The sequence below is a fragment of the Camellia sinensis genome, chromosome 14 (assembly GCF_055761805.1).
Source record: "Camellia sinensis isolate YWXY chromosome 14, ASM5576180v1, whole genome shotgun sequence".
NCBI classification, from domain to species: Eukaryota; Viridiplantae; Streptophyta; class Magnoliopsida; order Ericales; family Theaceae; genus Camellia; species Camellia sinensis.
Window position 1 is genome coordinate 85,365,116 of NC_138974.1, and position 16,543 is coordinate 85,381,658.

At 35.5% G+C, this 16,543-nt stretch overlaps 1 protein-coding gene across 3 annotated transcripts; it reads left to right on the forward strand.

The window, feature by feature from the left end:
• The first annotated feature begins 6,008 nt into the window (after nucleotides 1-6,008).
• On the forward strand, nucleotides 6,009-16,219 carry LOC114267301 (Acyl-CoA N-acyltransferase with RING/FYVE/PHD-type zinc finger domain-containing protein). 3 transcript variants are annotated; one of them, XM_082904272.1, is made up of 20 exons: nucleotides 6,030-6,111; nucleotides 6,262-6,333; nucleotides 6,438-7,334; nucleotides 7,429-7,515; nucleotides 7,638-7,842; nucleotides 7,934-8,039; nucleotides 11,071-11,160; nucleotides 11,290-11,371; nucleotides 11,553-11,612; nucleotides 11,699-11,751; nucleotides 11,848-12,014; nucleotides 12,302-12,512; nucleotides 12,805-12,862; nucleotides 13,028-13,084; nucleotides 13,251-13,496; nucleotides 14,562-14,629; nucleotides 14,758-14,814; nucleotides 14,897-14,990; nucleotides 15,563-15,703; nucleotides 15,785-16,219. In XM_082904272.1, the coding sequence occupies exons 3-20, from the start codon at nucleotides 6,462-6,464 to the stop codon at nucleotides 15,863-15,865; spliced, it is 2,736 nt and encodes a 911-aa protein (XP_082760398.1). In that variant the 5' UTR covers nucleotides 6,030-6,111; nucleotides 6,262-6,333; nucleotides 6,438-6,461; the 3' UTR covers nucleotides 15,866-16,219. The 3 variants fall into 3 exon arrangements, with proteins under 3 accessions (XP_082760399.1, XP_082760398.1, XP_082760400.1); XM_082904273.1 differs by lacking the exon at nucleotides 6,262-6,333 and having other exon boundaries at nucleotides 6,009-6,111; XM_082904274.1 differs by lacking the exons at nucleotides 11,848-12,014; nucleotides 12,302-12,512.
• The last annotated feature ends 324 nt before the right edge of the window (nucleotides 16,220-16,543 follow it).

Consider the following 16,543-nt stretch of genomic DNA (forward strand, 5'->3'; position numbering starts at 1 on the left):
TTAATTAGAATTAATGTGATTTTATGGTAAATTTAGTTGAAATTTGATTTGGTATGATTAAATTAGATTAAATGAAGTTAAAATGCATCAACTTGAGTTATTTACCAAAATGGCACTTAGTGGACTTTCTTGAGCCTTTTATTTGATTTATACATGTTAGCTTTATCACCAAATTTCCTCAGCCATTTTCCTGAGCCTTAACCGACTAGAGAGAGTGAGAGAAAGGAAAAACTTGATTTCATCAAAAATTGGCTTGGAGGCTTAGGAGATTGAAGGATTCCTTGCTAATTGAGCTCCTAGACTTGAAATTGAGGACCTAAGGTAGAGAATTCATCTTCTCCATTATGAATTTGAGTTACTTCTTGCATGGTTCTTGGTGTATTAGAGTTTAGAGTCAAGATTTGGCTTAAAATGTGGAATAGTGTGCTTGAATCATGCATGTATGTACACATTGTTGAATTTTAAGGTTGTTTTTCATGAATTTCCACATGCATGTCCATATTTGGGTTATAGTTCATGAATTCATCATGTTTTGGAGTGAATTGACTCATTTGATCATGCATTGGAAGCTTTGAAGTTGATTAAATTCATGCATGTTGCATGTTCATCATGTTCTTGAGGTTTTGTTTGAAAATGGGTTCAATTGAACTACCTTTGGGCTTTGATTTTGCAAATTAATCTTTGAAACATATCATATTATGAGTTTTGAAGTGTTTTCCAGAAAATTAGTCCAAAAGGATCGAATTTGATGCTTTAAATGTTGATTTTGAGCTTGGAGGTTCAATATGGAAATTTCAAAATTTTGACCCATGCTCGAGCGTACACTTTGAGTTCATGCAGTCCGCTCGAGCGAGTAAAGCGACGCTCGAGCGTGAAATGCATGTATCCAGCACTTTGCATGTGTTTACAGTCTGCTCGAGCGAGGGAATGCCCGCTTGAGCGAGGACTTGTGTCTCACGCTCGAGCGGGGGTCGAGTGCTCGTCGAGCGTGAATTTCATGCATCCAGTACTTTTGCAGTCCGCTCGAGCGAGGAAAGTCACGCTCGAGCGGAGCTCATTTGTCTGCATGTCCGCTCGAGCGTAGAAAGACACACTTAAGCGAGACCCCTATTTTCTGAAAATTCTGAAAAGTGTTTTAAAGTGCATCTTTGCATCATCATTCCATCCTAGGCACTCCTAGGCCTAGTTTAAGGCATCTTAATGAGGATATTGATGTAGAATCACACCGAGGCAAATTAGGGATTAAGTTATTATTTCCCAACTATGTAGCTTAGTGTGTGTTCGTTCTGTAACTGTGTAGGGTTGGCATCCGAGGACGCTCTAGCTGCTTATAGCCCAGTGCTCTATGAGTAACAATGTTGTAAAGATATGTTCAATCATGAATATTTTCTGAATGAACAACTGTACTGCTTTCTGAAATGATATTTCTTACTGAATGAATGTTTGTCCTATTTGTGAACTATATTCGTGGCATCCATAGCAATTTACTATTACTGTACTGTACTGCTACTGTCATAAAGATCTCTGTTGGTTCACATGTTTGGAACCACTACTGTTTACTGATATGATGGCCATCAACTGACTGTTCGATCTGTTAAGACCTACTGTACCATTTTGCTATTGGATGTACTACATATGACTATTATAGTTTCTGAATGACTGTTATGGCATGAAATATGAGCCACAAACTGAATGACTGATATACTAATAAATAACTGTTTTCAATACTGAAAGGACATTCATTCTTAACCTCTTTACGCATATGTTATTCACTGGGCTTTAGCTCACTGCTCATATATATATGTAGGTGTTCAAGCACCGGACCGTTGCTAGAAGCGTCAGGCTAAGCCCATATTTTGTCAAGCCAACCTTTGTGCCTCACTTCGAGGTTCCAGATTTGTTCAAGCTAAGGCTGCTTTTGGGGTGTCTCAGATTCACCCTATCTGTCTCTGTTATGTATAGACTTAATGATATTTGTACTGTACTGTTATAGTGGGGATTTGGTCCATAACCTGAATGCTTGTAAATGATGTATGTATATACTGTTTTTGTTCTGAATGTGAATATGTTATGAAAAGTCTTTTTGCATGCAGACTGTCACAGCTCATTGGACATCTTTTAATTACTGTTTTGGCTTCCGCCAGCCCCTGTACTTTGTATTACTGTTTTACTATTAAGCAGGCCATCGGTAATCTCGGATTACTGGCCGGTTACGGTACTAAACCCATAGGGCGCGGGTTTGGGTCGTGACAATATGTTTATGTGAAGTTTGAGCTATAATGTGCAAGAAATATTGATTTGAATGTTGAATTCGAGCTCAAGAACATGTTCTGGATTTTCCAGAATTTTGAGGTCCGCTCGAGCGGGGAAACTGTCGCTCGAGCGTGAAATTCGTACTCCCAGTATATTTTTGCAGACATGACGTCCGCTTGAGCGGGGAAGTTCACGCTCGAGCGGGGAGTCATGTAGTGAGGCCTTCCGCTCGAGCGCCATAATTCACGATCGAGCGTAAATTCGACATAACCAGTACTTTTGCAAACCTCATGGGTCCGCTCGAGCAGGGAAGTACACGCTCGAGCGGGGACCCTATTTTCTGAAATTTTAAAAAGGCACTCTGTGTTTCGTTTTCTATTCTCTTTCACTTCTAAGTACTCTTAGGCACACATTGAGCATTGTAATTGAATTAAAGGGATAAGAATAAAGCCTAAAGAGGAATATGTGAATTAAAAAACGGATTGAATTGTTTGTGACCCTTTTGTGTTCATGGAATGTGTAGGGTCGAACTCCAAGGCAAACCAACCAACCGATCACTGTGAGTAATATCTTAACAGAGATATCTAAAATATGTTGTTGTCTAATTGCTAACTTCTATGTAAGTTTTATAAGTTCATTGATTCGATTGGCGGACAATGTTGCTATACCAAATTAGTGGGTCAGAGGCCGTTTTGACATGAATAGATGGGCCAGAGGCCGTTTTGACAAGAATGAATAGGCCGGAGGCCGTTTTGACATGAATGAATAGGCCGGAGGCCGTTTGACACGAATGAATGGGCCAGAGGCCGTTTCGACATGAACGAGTGAATGGGCCAAAGGCCATTTTGACACAAATGAGAGTTTGAATGGGCCAAAGGCCAGTTTGTTTGGAACCGTAATCACTTGACCTAAATTGTGTATATATGTTAAACAGAAATATGAATTGGGCCTAAGGCCGTTTGAAGCATGTTGTTCTACATATCGTCTGTATAGCTTCTTTAATTGATATTATTCACTGGGTTTTCGCTCACGCTCATTCATGTGTTTGTAGGTGAGCCAAGGGAAGTCCAAACCCAGCCCTAGTGAAGTCTATGTGGAACAACAAAGGTTTTGGGAGAGTCAGCCCTTGTGTCTCACGCACGAGACCCGTCTTCGCCCTTTTGTTATATATTTATATTCTGTCATGTTGGCGAAGACTTTGCATTTGTTGTATATAGGCGTGATGGGTTGACTTAGACTTATATGATCCTGTATGTACAGAACCTTATGTAGTACATATTTTGTTGTGAGTTATTATTATGCATATGTATGGTTTGTTATGATGTGCCATGTAAGCACAGCTCTATGGACAAAGTTTTAAATTGCTTCCGTTTGGCCCCCATTAACTCTGTTAAAATACGTTTGGTTTGGTTTGAGGCCGTAGGTAATCTCATGATTACTAGCCGGTTATGTCCTTAACCCACGGGGGCGGGTCCGAGTAATGACAGTTATACTCTGATTTATATTGTTATTTAATTATTGTCATGGATGGTTTATTGTATTTATTTCGGGGCATTACAAGACCTTTGCATAGGATTTAAATTGATCATATCCATTGACATGATTTTACTACATCCTTTTATTCATGCTATAGCCTTTTGTTCATCTCGATCAGCACTTCTAAAGGACATAGTTGACAACTTCAACAATTTTAGACTGATTGGCTTCTATTTTCATCAAATCTAACATCATGAATTGCTTTTTTCTTCAATTTCTCTTTCGTAGCGTTAGTACCAATTGGTTGTGTTGATGTATCCGCAAAAGGTTGTTGGTCCAAATCTATATTGTTGTTGGGTTCCGAAGCCTCACCTTGAGTTGATGGAGTTGAATATGGATTTGATGGCGGTGTGGATTTCTTGAAATGTGTTCTAAGTTTATCCTACTTACAACTTTGGCACAAAATTTCCTAACTTGTATTAAATGTAATTTTTTTTTTTTTTTGAATTGTATGATACATGTGCTTAGCTTTAGCAAATTGAAAAATGAAGTAGATAGCAAGTATAAAAACTAACTACAAATAATAAATAGATATACTAAAAAAAAAAAAACCATAAAAATTACCTTGTCTATTTCAATTGTTCTACTTTGTTGTCTCAATTGAATTTGCTCAAGAAAACCACTAAATTTATTAATTGTCTTTTGCATTGCAAACCAACGGTCAGCCAAAGAAAGACGGTTTTGATTTGATTGACCATTCAATAGTGAATTAAAATAAATGAGTACCGTTCCCAAAATATTGTCATGGTCTAACTATTACCTGCAATGGGATCTTGAGAGACAATTAACCAAGATCTACATAAAGTTTCATCTTTTACCATGTTGAAAGATTTACCACAAGGAACATGAGAAGGTTCAGAAATAATATTTATATCATGGTTTTGCTCTAAACTTTGAAAATTTTCAAATATTTCAAAATCATCCATGATTTCAAGATAAAATTTGTACAAATAAACAAATGAAAAAAAATTTCAAAAGGATAAAAAATTCAAGTTCAGAATTATAATAACAATAATATAAAAAAAGATTGTGAAATAAATAAATGAAAAAATTTGGAATGAGTGAAAATTGAAGTGGACAATGACAAACAAAAGAAGAAATTGTGATATTATGAGAATAAAAAAACAAATTATTGTTATTTTATAAGTAGAGTAACAATGGTGACTTCTAAACTTTGATGAAGCCCTAACAAAACCAACAGTAAATTTGCAATATTTGAACACTCTATAAAACCAACGGCTAAGAAATTTACACAAATTTAAAGCCTCTCCAAAATTTTATACCCTCTATAAAACAAAAACTGCTATACTTGCAATATTGTTGGTAAGAAATCTACTATTGGTGGCAAAAATATACACAATTTTGCAAGCCGATTGACACATAGTTTGTTTTGGAGCACATTCTCCCGGACGCCCATCTTTTTGGTCAGTTATGGGCAATTTTGCAAGGAAGATGTTGTTTAGAAAGACAATTAGCCAGACAACCGACCAATCGTTTGATGTATCTGCAACACCAACGACTACTTGCAACACTAGCGACTACGTTCAACAATTCGATGAAACGCTGAAGGCATTTTCAATTTGATGAAAGTTTTGAATTTTCTCTTATTTGATATAGGTTCGATGTTATTATTTAAGCAACAAACCTATACTTATTTCATCAAATTTAAATTTGATAAAAAAAAAAGTAAGCGTTTGAGACGCATTGAGTAATCTGTATATCTATTTTATGTATATACAAAAGAAAAAACAGAATAAAAGATAAATTACATTGGCATCCCTTGAGGTTTAGTCCAATTACATTCCACTTCTGAATGTTCTGAAAATTATATTTACATCCCTATAGTTAATAGTCTCATTTCACAAACCCCCCATGCTTATATAAAAGGAAACAACTTCTAATAGAAAAATAGAGAAAATTACATGAAAAAAAACAAAAGCGAAAAAAAAAAAATAGAGGAAGTAAAGCAAAAAAAGAAAAGAGAGAGTGCATAAATTCAATATTTTCATTCCGTCTGAATAATTACAATGACAGAGAAATTAGTGTAATTTCCCAAATGTTAAGGATAATATATATTAAACCCAAACTTCAAGGGGTATAACTGTAATTTATCCAAAAAAAAAAACGATAAAGGGGCATTATTAGCTAATCTCAAAATTACAGGGCAAAATTGAATGTAGAACAAACTAAAAGGACCAAAATGATATTTTCCATCAAATACATAACCCCTGGCCTCTCTATTTTCTTTCCTGTTTCCATCCATTGTCCTTCCTATCCTCAAAAATCACAATTGCCAATAAACCCTAACGTTTCCTTTTCCTGGTAAGACTTGGTGAATACGAACCTCTTAGATTTTTGTTTTCACATTCAATTCCATTCAGTTGAATTACGAACACACGGCACATTAATGTATTTATAATACCAATTGTTTTGCTGTTGTTTTGAATCTGAATCTGCATATTGAATTCCTAGGGTTTGTTCTTGATTTCCGTGACTTTTCTGGATTCGCAGAGGCTTCATTTGTGATCCTTTGCTTGTCCTCTGGTTTGTTCTCGATTTTTAAGGGCTTTTTTTAATCTCAAAGGTTTACTTCGTTATTTGTGGTCGATTTCTATAATTTTAATTTTTTTATTTTTGTGCTCTGGCAGATTTGTTGTTTGGTTTGTGTTTCGATGGCGAACGGTGATGGCACAGAGGAATTTGTGTTGTTGTCTCAAGTTCGACCTGGGTTGAAGCGTGAATTAGCCTTTGCGTTGAAGTCTGGAGCAGAGTTTGCTAATGTCATTGGTCGGACGCGTGCGAGGAGGTCTCAGAATGGGGCTTTGAGCAATGAAGTACCGAATAATATAAGCAACAAGAGATTCAAGAGCGCAGACTCAAAGAATGATGTGGAGAAAATTTCAGTTGAAGACCAATTGATGGGTGTTATTGAAAAATCAATGAATGATGAGGCTGTTAAGAGTGAGGTGCCAATTGGTGTGATCAAAGATGATGTTGAGGGGGTAATTTCAATTAGTGAAGACGAGCCGAAGAGCGATGTGGTGGATTTAACTAGTGATGATGAGCAGAAGAGTGTTTTAGTAGAATCTAATCTCAAAGAGGTGGAGCCAATGGGTGATTTGGCAGAACCAATGTGCATTGTATTCCCCGAGGTTGAGGACCAAGCAAAAGAGTGCAATTCAGATAAATCTCCAGTCAATGAGGAGACAGAGAAGGATGAATTGAAACCTTTGTGTAAGGAAGGACCTGCTATGGAAGCAGAAATTCCAGCTCCAAAGCTAAATGTGGAACCAGTTGATGGCTTTCTAGAGAAGGCTTTCTATGAGAAGCCTACGAGGCGAGTCACTCGTTCAGCTGTGAAAGTAATGGCCAAACCATTAGAGAGATCAGCTACTGTAGAAGGTTCAGAAAGTGATCCAATTGGCAAGTTAGAAATGAAAATGTCGAAAAAGATTGAGTTGAAGAGGTATCCCACAAAGTTGAAGGACCTTCTGGAAACTGGTTTGCTCGAGGGTTTGCCAGTGAGGTACTTGCGTGGCTCCAAGGTATAAAGACAATCTCTTGTTTATAAGGCTTACAAATGTGGGTATGTATTATTACTTACTGTTATTGTTCTTTCTTTGGATTTTAATGGTTTAGGCTAGAGGGCCATCGGATATTGGGCTTCAAGGAATAATTAAAGACTCAGGGATATTGTGCTCTTGTGATATGTGCTGTGGAACTCGAGTAAGTTTTGCATACTAGTTCACTGATGTATCTGCTTGTTAACCCCATTCTTGTTGTTGTTTAAATGAATTCATCAAGTTATTGATTGTAAAATTTATTTATTTTAATTTTGGTTAATCTAGGTTGTGACACCTAATCAATTTGAGTTGCATGCTGGTAGTTCAAACAAGCGCCCACCAGAGTATATTTACTTGGAGAATAGAAATACTCTTCGTGATGTGTTGAATGCATGCAAAGATGCTCCATTGGAATCCTTGGAAGTAACTATTCGGAACATGATTAGTTGTTCATCTGAAAACAAACCTATTTCCTGTCTGAACTGCAAAGGTGCTTTGGTATTATACTGTTTTGATCTTTCACTCTTGACATGGGTCATCCTCCCAGAGAATTTGACACCTTTTTATTTGATTATTTCCAGGGCCTGTTCCTGAAGCTGGCACTGGTAGAACAATGCTACTTTGTGATTCGTGCATGATTTTGAAAGAGTCTCGACCTAGTCCTGTATTGAGTGATAATAGTGATAGGTATTCATTGTTGTAATTTTTCTCTTGCACGTGATAAATTTGTTCTTTTTAAGCTGTTCGAACTTTGAACCATTGGATCATACATCTCTTAATTCTGATATGAATACTTATTTTACTGGTAATAATTTTTGATATGATTACATGGACGTATTCTACTAGGATCAGTGTGTAAATCTGATATATCAGACTGGAAGAAAGTTTTAACGATCTCGGCCTACTAGCAGTTACATGCTTCTGTTATTTGCTTTTAGTGGTGGACACTTGGCATCCTGAACAAAAGTCTGTTATGTTGAAAGCCTCATTAACATGCTTCTACCATGTATGTTTCACTAATATAGCTAATACATTCATGCAGTAGTTTATGTAGAAAAAATATGTAGTTAGCAATTATGTTGAAGGTCTCCTTAATTTCATTTAGTTGTCCCCTTTTTGAAGTGGAGTTTATTAAATTTTCCATCTTGAAGCTGAAACTATTGTATCCATGGATTTATGATATGTCTAGGAGATGTTATGAAGTTTCAGTGGATTTGCAGTTAATATTTCTGTGCATTCGTGTTCAGGTGTGGGCGCCATGGGCATGTGTGTGTGATGCCTGCTTGCACGAGTGCATGTGTTTTCTCCATAAAAAATATTGAGTTTAAGTAGTTTATGAATGATTGTTCTCAGTGGCAGAGCCAAAATTCTCTCAGTGGGGTCAGTTAACGATAATATTAAATTACACAAACCAAACCAAATAAATAATTTATTGAGAACTAAATAATTTATTTAACAGCCCTTTTAATTTGATTTTAAACATAATTTCAAATAAGTATATCATGTCTTAGGAAACTACCTCACTATTTTTTGAAATTAAAACTTGTCCCTTCCCTGTAATTGAAGATCAACTTAAGTGGGGTCATTTTAATGAAACCCCAAGATATTACTTAAAATTTTAGACCTATTACCTTTAGAAATTATATTAAATTATACGAACCAAACCAAATAAATAATTTATTGAGAACTAAATTGGTTGATTATTGAGAACTAAATAATTTATTTAACAGCCCTTTTAATTTGATTTTAAACATAATTTCAAATAAGTATATAATATCTTAGGAAACTACCTCACTATTTTTTGAAATTAAAACTTGACCCTTCCCTGTAATTGAAGATCAACTTAAGTGGGGTCATTTTGATGAAACCTCAAAATATTACTTAAGATTTTAGACCTATTACCTTTAGAAATTCCTGTGAGCTCAAGGGACCTCACTTCATTAAATGTGGCTTCGCCCTTGATTGTGTTTTTAGGTTATCTCCTAGCGATGCTTCTTGTTACTTTGTTGATAACTTTGACCTTTTTGACTAGGTGGCTTAAAAACAAGTCTGGGGCAGGCTAGCAAATCTTCACTACACATTAGGATTTTAGACTGTAAACTGCATCCATCATGCTTTGAAATTTAGCATCTTTCATTGCATACAATAAATTTCATAAATCGCTGTGTCTTCGTGGTGGATGTGATACTTTTCTAAGAACTAAAGACCAAATTTTTTGCAGCACTAATAGGGCTCTTTTAAATCTATATCGTCAAGCGTTAGTATATTTTTGTTGACATCAAAATTTAACTTTGCCTTTAAAAAATTCCAATTTTAATACTGATACATCAATCTGTTTAGTATACATTGGTCGTTGGCTTGTCATCATTTTAGTTAAGATTTAGAGAAGGAAGAATTAATGTAAAGTTTGAGGGGTTTTCCAGTCAAAGATAGGTTAGAATTTAGAAATGTGGGGAACATTATTGGATCTTTTATCCTTCTCAAAAAAGGTAACGTGTGATTAGAAAACTTAAAACTGGGAATTAATTTTTAGTTTTTTGTAATATGCATTCAGATCACTTTGCTGTAGAAATGAAACCTGAAGTTGAATCTTCACTTTGCTGTGGAAAGAAACTGAACTTTGAAGTTCAAACTCATATAAAATCTGACATTGTGGTTGTATTGTCTAATTATTTTCAAGAATTAGTTATGATCTGACCTTCAAGAAAAAATTTCATTTATCAAATAAAAAAAAAATGACCTGACCTTTAAGAACGCATTGTATCATCACGAGATAATTATAGCTGGTTGGAAAAAAGAGTGGATCGAGATTTCTTTGTTTTCTTAGGTTTTTTGGTTAGGTGTTGATAGTTTCGCCCTGAGTTGGGGCTCCTTTTTTTTGTATTTTTTTGCATCGTCTTGATAAAGTTGCTTATTTATCAAAAAAAAAAAAATTAAATTAAATTAAAAAGATATTGGGTTACATGTGGAGATAGTATTTTCTTATATTCTTTCTAATTCGTTGATGAAGTTACATGTCATGTTACCGACCTACTTCATTTGATGAGTTGTTCCTCTAGTTCGCAACATGAGGCTGACTACTTTATTTAAAATTCTTGCTACTGTTACTGAAGCATGCCAGCCATTACCCTTGTTTCAATAGTGTCATTAGTCAATGGGCTTAGTGGCAGTTTGGCTTAGCTGATTGTATCCAGATCAAATAGATATTCAATAATTATTAACCTTGAGGTTGTGGGTTCGAACTTGAGGGCAACTAATTTGTGCAAATTATGAGAAAGGTTAGGTTAGGACTCAATTTAGCCCTTCCAGACCCATATCATACACACAATCATCAGGTGATACGGTGATCATTGCTCATAAATGAACATCTAGCACTGGATTTGATTTTTCCCTTGCCATCATTTTGTCAAACTGTTACATATAATGGCCACTGTTGTTTTGATGGTGTGAGTAAGCCCTGCTTTGGCAGCAATCAGTGGTTCAACAAGTATAATTGAAATATAAACCACTGATTTTGAGTTCTTTGTTGCTGGTAAATACTATAGTAAATGTAGTCACTCTTTAATAGTTTGTGTTTTTGCATGTGCATCATGTGTTTGCTAGCATTTAAATTAGAGTTTTTCCCATTTGTTTTGCAGAATAAAACATAGTACATAGTTTTCTTTTATTGAGCAATATATAAATTTGATTCGGATATATTTTGCCTTGATAATTTTAGGTCACCAACAATTATTTCCATTCCAAAGTCATCTGACAGTGTCTCCTCTAGTTCATCACGGAGCAAGACTCGGGGGAGGTTAACTCGCAAGTTAGTATACGTTCTTGAAGTTGTTAAGTTGTGTCATGGGTGGATGTATCTTTGTCATCATTTCTGGTTTGATTGATTAAGTTGGCTAATTTAGTGGACTAAATAGTTGATTTTTGTCTTTTTCTCAAGAGATCTGCGGTTGCACAAGTTGGTATTTCAGGATGATGCACTGCCTGATGGAACTGAACTAGCTTATTTTGTTCGTGGGCAGGTTGTTAAGACGAGCACATTCATATTATTATTTTGGTTTAAGGAAATGTTTATGTTGCTTTTATAAAGATCAAATGTATTAAACAATTGACATATTTTTTATTTTTTGTGGAAGCAACGCTTTCCCAGTGAAGCACCTTGTTGTGATATGTATTTGTTTTCTGATTGCTTGTCATCTACAGAAATGTGCAGAAGGTTATAAGAAGGGTTTTGGAATATTTTGCTTTTGCTGCCAAAGTGAGGTACTTTTTTTTTTCTATTTTGCTGCTTGAGTTACATCTTTATTGATTCTCATTGAGGTGTTTACTGTTTCAACATTTGTGAGTAGGTCAGCCCTTCTCAGTTTGAAGCACATGCGGGTTGGGCTTCTCGTCGCAAGCCGTGAGTGTTCTTCTAATATTTTTGGGAGGCGTAGTGAACATGTGGTTTCTGTGACCATTTATACATCATTAGATAACTTTTTTTCCCCTAATGCAGTTACCTACACATCTATACATCAAATGGAGTGTCTCTCCATGAGTTGTCTTTGAAGTTGTCACAACTGCGGAAGTTATCTGCCGAGGAAAACGATGATCTTTGCTCAATCTGTGCAGATGGAGGAGATCTTTTATGTTGTGATAATTGCCCAAGAGCTTTTCACACAGGTGATTCAAGTTTCTTGAATGACTTCCCTTTAAGTCGTTTCATTTCTTTTCTGGTTTTGTAGCTCCAATTCCCTGGATGCTTGCCTGTCTTTTCTTGTGCTAATGTCTTGTCTATAGGTTTTTTTTTTCTTTATACTCAAACCTTTTTGCTGTTTGTTCAATTTTCTGAATTGCGCTAGTGTAGAGTGGTTGAACAGTACTTTGTTTATCCTTATCCATTTCTTAAGTAATGCATTCAAACCACTTATTGACAACATTGTATAAATACTTGTTTTGTTCAATTGTAGAGTGTGTTTCTCTACCTAGCATCCCCAGTGGTACTTGGTACTGCAAATATTGTGAAAACATGTTCCAGAAAGAAAAATTTGTGGAACACAATGCAAATGCTGTGGCAGCTGGAAGAATCGCAGGAATAGATCCTCTAGAACAGATAACCAAGCGTTGCATCCGCATTGTTGAAACTATAGAGACTGATGTTGGTGGATGTGCACTTTGCAGGTTGTATTCACACTCTTTTTTTCTCACCATAATTTCTCTTTAGAAGCTTAAGCTGTCTCTTAATAGTTTACATAAGCCTTCACCAATAGAAGGCTCTTGAAAGTGGTTCCACTAAACAGAAACATTTTTCAATTTGGTTATAGAAATTCTTGCCTCCCATGGACCAAATGCATGCAAAAACTCTGTTGTGTGGTGTCTTTCAACTTTTGTCTCTTTCTCTTTTATTTATTTTTTTCTTTCGTAATCAGCATTTGTGAGCTTATATTTTTCTACACATTGATGATGCATGCAGGGGCCATGGTTTCAGCAAATCGGTATTTGGCCCTCAGACAGTTATACTGTGTGACCAGGTATTTCGTTGATATTTTTGTCTTTGCTTTGCCATGTTTGAGTTTCCATGTTCATTTTTTGGTTTTTAAATGCTTTTGATTTTAACAAACGTTTTAATCTCTCTCTCTCTCTCTCTCTCTCTCTCTCTCTCTCTCTCTCTCGCGTGCTGCCTTTTCTACTTTTAGTGTGAGAAGGAGTATCACATTGGCTGTTTAAAGGAGCATAAAATGGATGATCTAAAGGTCTGCAGATTATTTAACTTCATTTCATCTCTTTGTTTCAGCATCTCTGTATATGTGTTTTTTATTTATATGTTTTTTAGTATGTCTGTATTATGTTTGTGCATGAATATATTTAGTTCAAGTGGAATTATTTCTGAATAATATGTTGATACCACACATACAATAGGAATTGCCCAAGGGGAAGTGGTTCTGTTGCATGGACTGCAACAGGATTCATTCTGCTTTACAAAATCTGGTAGTTAGTGGAGAACAAAAGTTGCAGGACTCTCTGCTGAGCATTATAAAGAAGAAGCTGGAGGAGAAAGGTTCCGAGAGTAGTGCTGATCTTGATATAAAATGGAGGCTTCTTAGTGGGCAGATGGCTTCTGACGACACTAGATTGTTGCTCTCAAAGGCTGTTTCTATCTTCCATGTGAGTATATTGTTGGTTGCTATTTTCCAGCGGTATTTATCTTTCTTTCGGGGTTCTTCGTGTATGACTAGATTATGTTTGGATGGAACTGTTTAGGGTCAAAACTTCCTCAATCAGTGTTAAGTTTTATGATGTCTGAAAGGAATTGGGGGCCAGGAAAATTTGACAATATTTCTGAATTTAATTTAGAAGCCTTCTTGTGCCAAATCAATAATTAATAAAGAAGAAAGAACGAAGGAAAGGAACAAAATACAAGGCAACGAAAGCTATAACCATCACAACAACCCATGGAATGAATTTTCTAAAAGGACTTTTTTTTTATTCAAAGTAATCTTACACCAAAAAGTTTTGAGGTCCAGCATTTAGGTGCAAGATTACTTTGAAGGGATTAAGTATGAATTAATTAACCTTGTTATTAGTTTTGTGCACTTGGAGCTCTTTTAAATATGGCCTATTGATGTGTAGAAGCCATTTCTTGAAGAAGTGACTGTTGTTTGGCATGCCATGCATCTTATTCTAATAAGCTCTTGCTTCCATACTGCATCAATACTAACCCAAATTAAGGCCAAGTTTGGAAAGACTAAATAAGTGTACTTTTTAACTTTTATTGTATTATGTGTAGAAAAAGTAGAGAGGAGATGTTGATTGATGTGACCTAAAAAAGATAAAAAGATGAAATAAGTGCACTTATTTTGTTTAGCCAAACTTGGCTCACTGGGAGATGGGCGCTCATGGATACTTTATTTTGGAAGGTCCCAGCTATCAAAATTGAAACAATTTCTTTTATGGTGTACTTATTCCCTGTTATTTCTTATATGTTAAAGTGGAGTCATTTTCTGAAACTACTATTGCACCATGTAAATCTGTTTTGCTTGTTGTCATCAATTTATGGATTTCAGCCATTGAGATTTTCACTTATCAACTGAGTTAATGTTGGGGACAGTTGGTAGCTGCTGTTTTTCTAGGCCTTCCATGATTTTTGTTGATGTTTCACTGTCTTGAACATGAAAGAAATATTGTCACAGGAGCACTAATAAGTTCTTTTATTTCATGGTTGGACTTTAGGATCGGTTTGACCCGATAGCAGATTCAAACACAATCCGTAATGATCTTATTCCTCACATGGTTTATGGGTGAGTATTAAAATTCTCTTTCTGATCTTTTATGTTTTATCTTTGACTTTGTTCTTAGCCTTCTTTGTGGGTGTTGGTACGAGTTACATGGAATTTGCATGTCACAATTACTTTAAATGTTTCTGCAGGAGGAACGTGAGGGATCAAGAGTTTGGAGGGATGTATTGTGCAATATTATCAATCAAGTAAGTCTACTATTTCTAAAGGCTTGAGGTAGCTGTTTCTCCCTGTATTGGTCAGTTAATATCTTCATTCCTCATTATGCAGCTCAAACATTGTGTGTGCTGGGATTATTCGAATTTTTGGAGAGGAAGTGGCAGAACTTCCTTTGGTTGCAACAAGTACCGATCATCAAGGACAGGTTATCTATTGTTTTTAAATTTCATAACAAAGTAATTTCAACCTTGTTTAACAGTCTGTCTGGGGATTTAGTAGAGAAAATAAAAGAAATGATTTCTGAAGTTAAGAGAGAAAAGAAAAGAAGAGAAAAAATTGTGTTTTCTTTTCTTAATTGTTTAGTTTAACTGGGGAGAGGAAAAGAGAAGATAGTGATTTCTCTCCTATCTTGTTTGGATGGACTACATAAACGAGAATAAAAGAAACTGTTAGTTGTCATATTACCAAAATAACCTGTTATGTTTTTATTTTTGTAGTACCTAGACTAGATGAACAATTTTGGTAATTGTATAAAGTTAATAATCACCCATTTTCTCTCCCATTCTCTCTACTTTTGCAGAGATTCAAAAAATGGGGTTTCAGAGAAAATAGTTTCTTTCCATTTATCTCCTCTTTGGTAATCCATAGAGGTGTTTGGGATCACAATAAATCAATTTCTTTCATTTTTTCTACAAATCACTTAATCCAAACAGGTTGTTGGTTTTTTGGTGGAAGGTTGCATGTTTTTTGATTGTGAGAAATGAATGTGTTCTGCAGGGCTATTTCCAGGTGTTATTCTCTTGTATTGAAAACTTGCTTGGATTTCTCAATGTTAGAAACCTTGTGCTGCCGGCTGCTGATGAAGCAGGATCTATATGGACAGATAGATTTGGTTTCAAGAAGATTACAGAAGATGAGGTGTGTGCATTTTCATATGTCAATTTTTTTTATTTTTTTTGGTCATGAATTTATTCACTTATGTTCTATTTTGTATTCCAGCTGATGAATTACCGGAAAAAATATCAGATGATGATCTTCCAAGGGACGACAATGCTTCAAAAGCCAGTAGTGCGGTCTTGAAATATCAGTTATTTAATGGATGGTTGGATGGTGGTTTGTCTGTGAACTTTACAGAATTTTGAAAACAAAGCATCTGCAATGTCTTTTGGATGAATATGTACAGGGGTGCATTATTTTTTTGTATGTGTACATGATAGAGGCGTTTTTGGCGATGAGAAAAACTGAGAAAGAGCAATACTTGGCACATAGATACAAGTATACAGAATTAGGTGCTTCTGTACATTTTGAGAAATTCATCAGGTTTTGAAATGTTTCCGTCAAATTGATATACCGGTAAAGGTCAAATAGGAACGGTTGTATCTTTCTGTTTTTGGGAAGGGGTTGTGTTATTTATTTATTTATTTTGGTAGAAAATATCTATTTTGCCCCATCACCATGTATGCTTTTAAAATTCTTATTGTTTTTTTGAATTTAAACTCAGCTGCAACTTGTAAGGCCGGTAGTGCAATGTTTTTAGGAATTAGTGAGAGTTCTTTAACCAGCAAGGTAGCCTTGGCTAACTTCAACTAGTGTCTCCATTATGATAAAAATGTTTATGGAGTGAGGTAATTAGCATAAATAAACTCCTGACAAACTTTCTAGACATTTCCATTGGTTTTCTATGGCTTCAAAAAAGAAAGGTTAAAATTCGATCGTGATACGTAGCTCGAATGCCGCGGCTCGAAACGCGGCTCGACA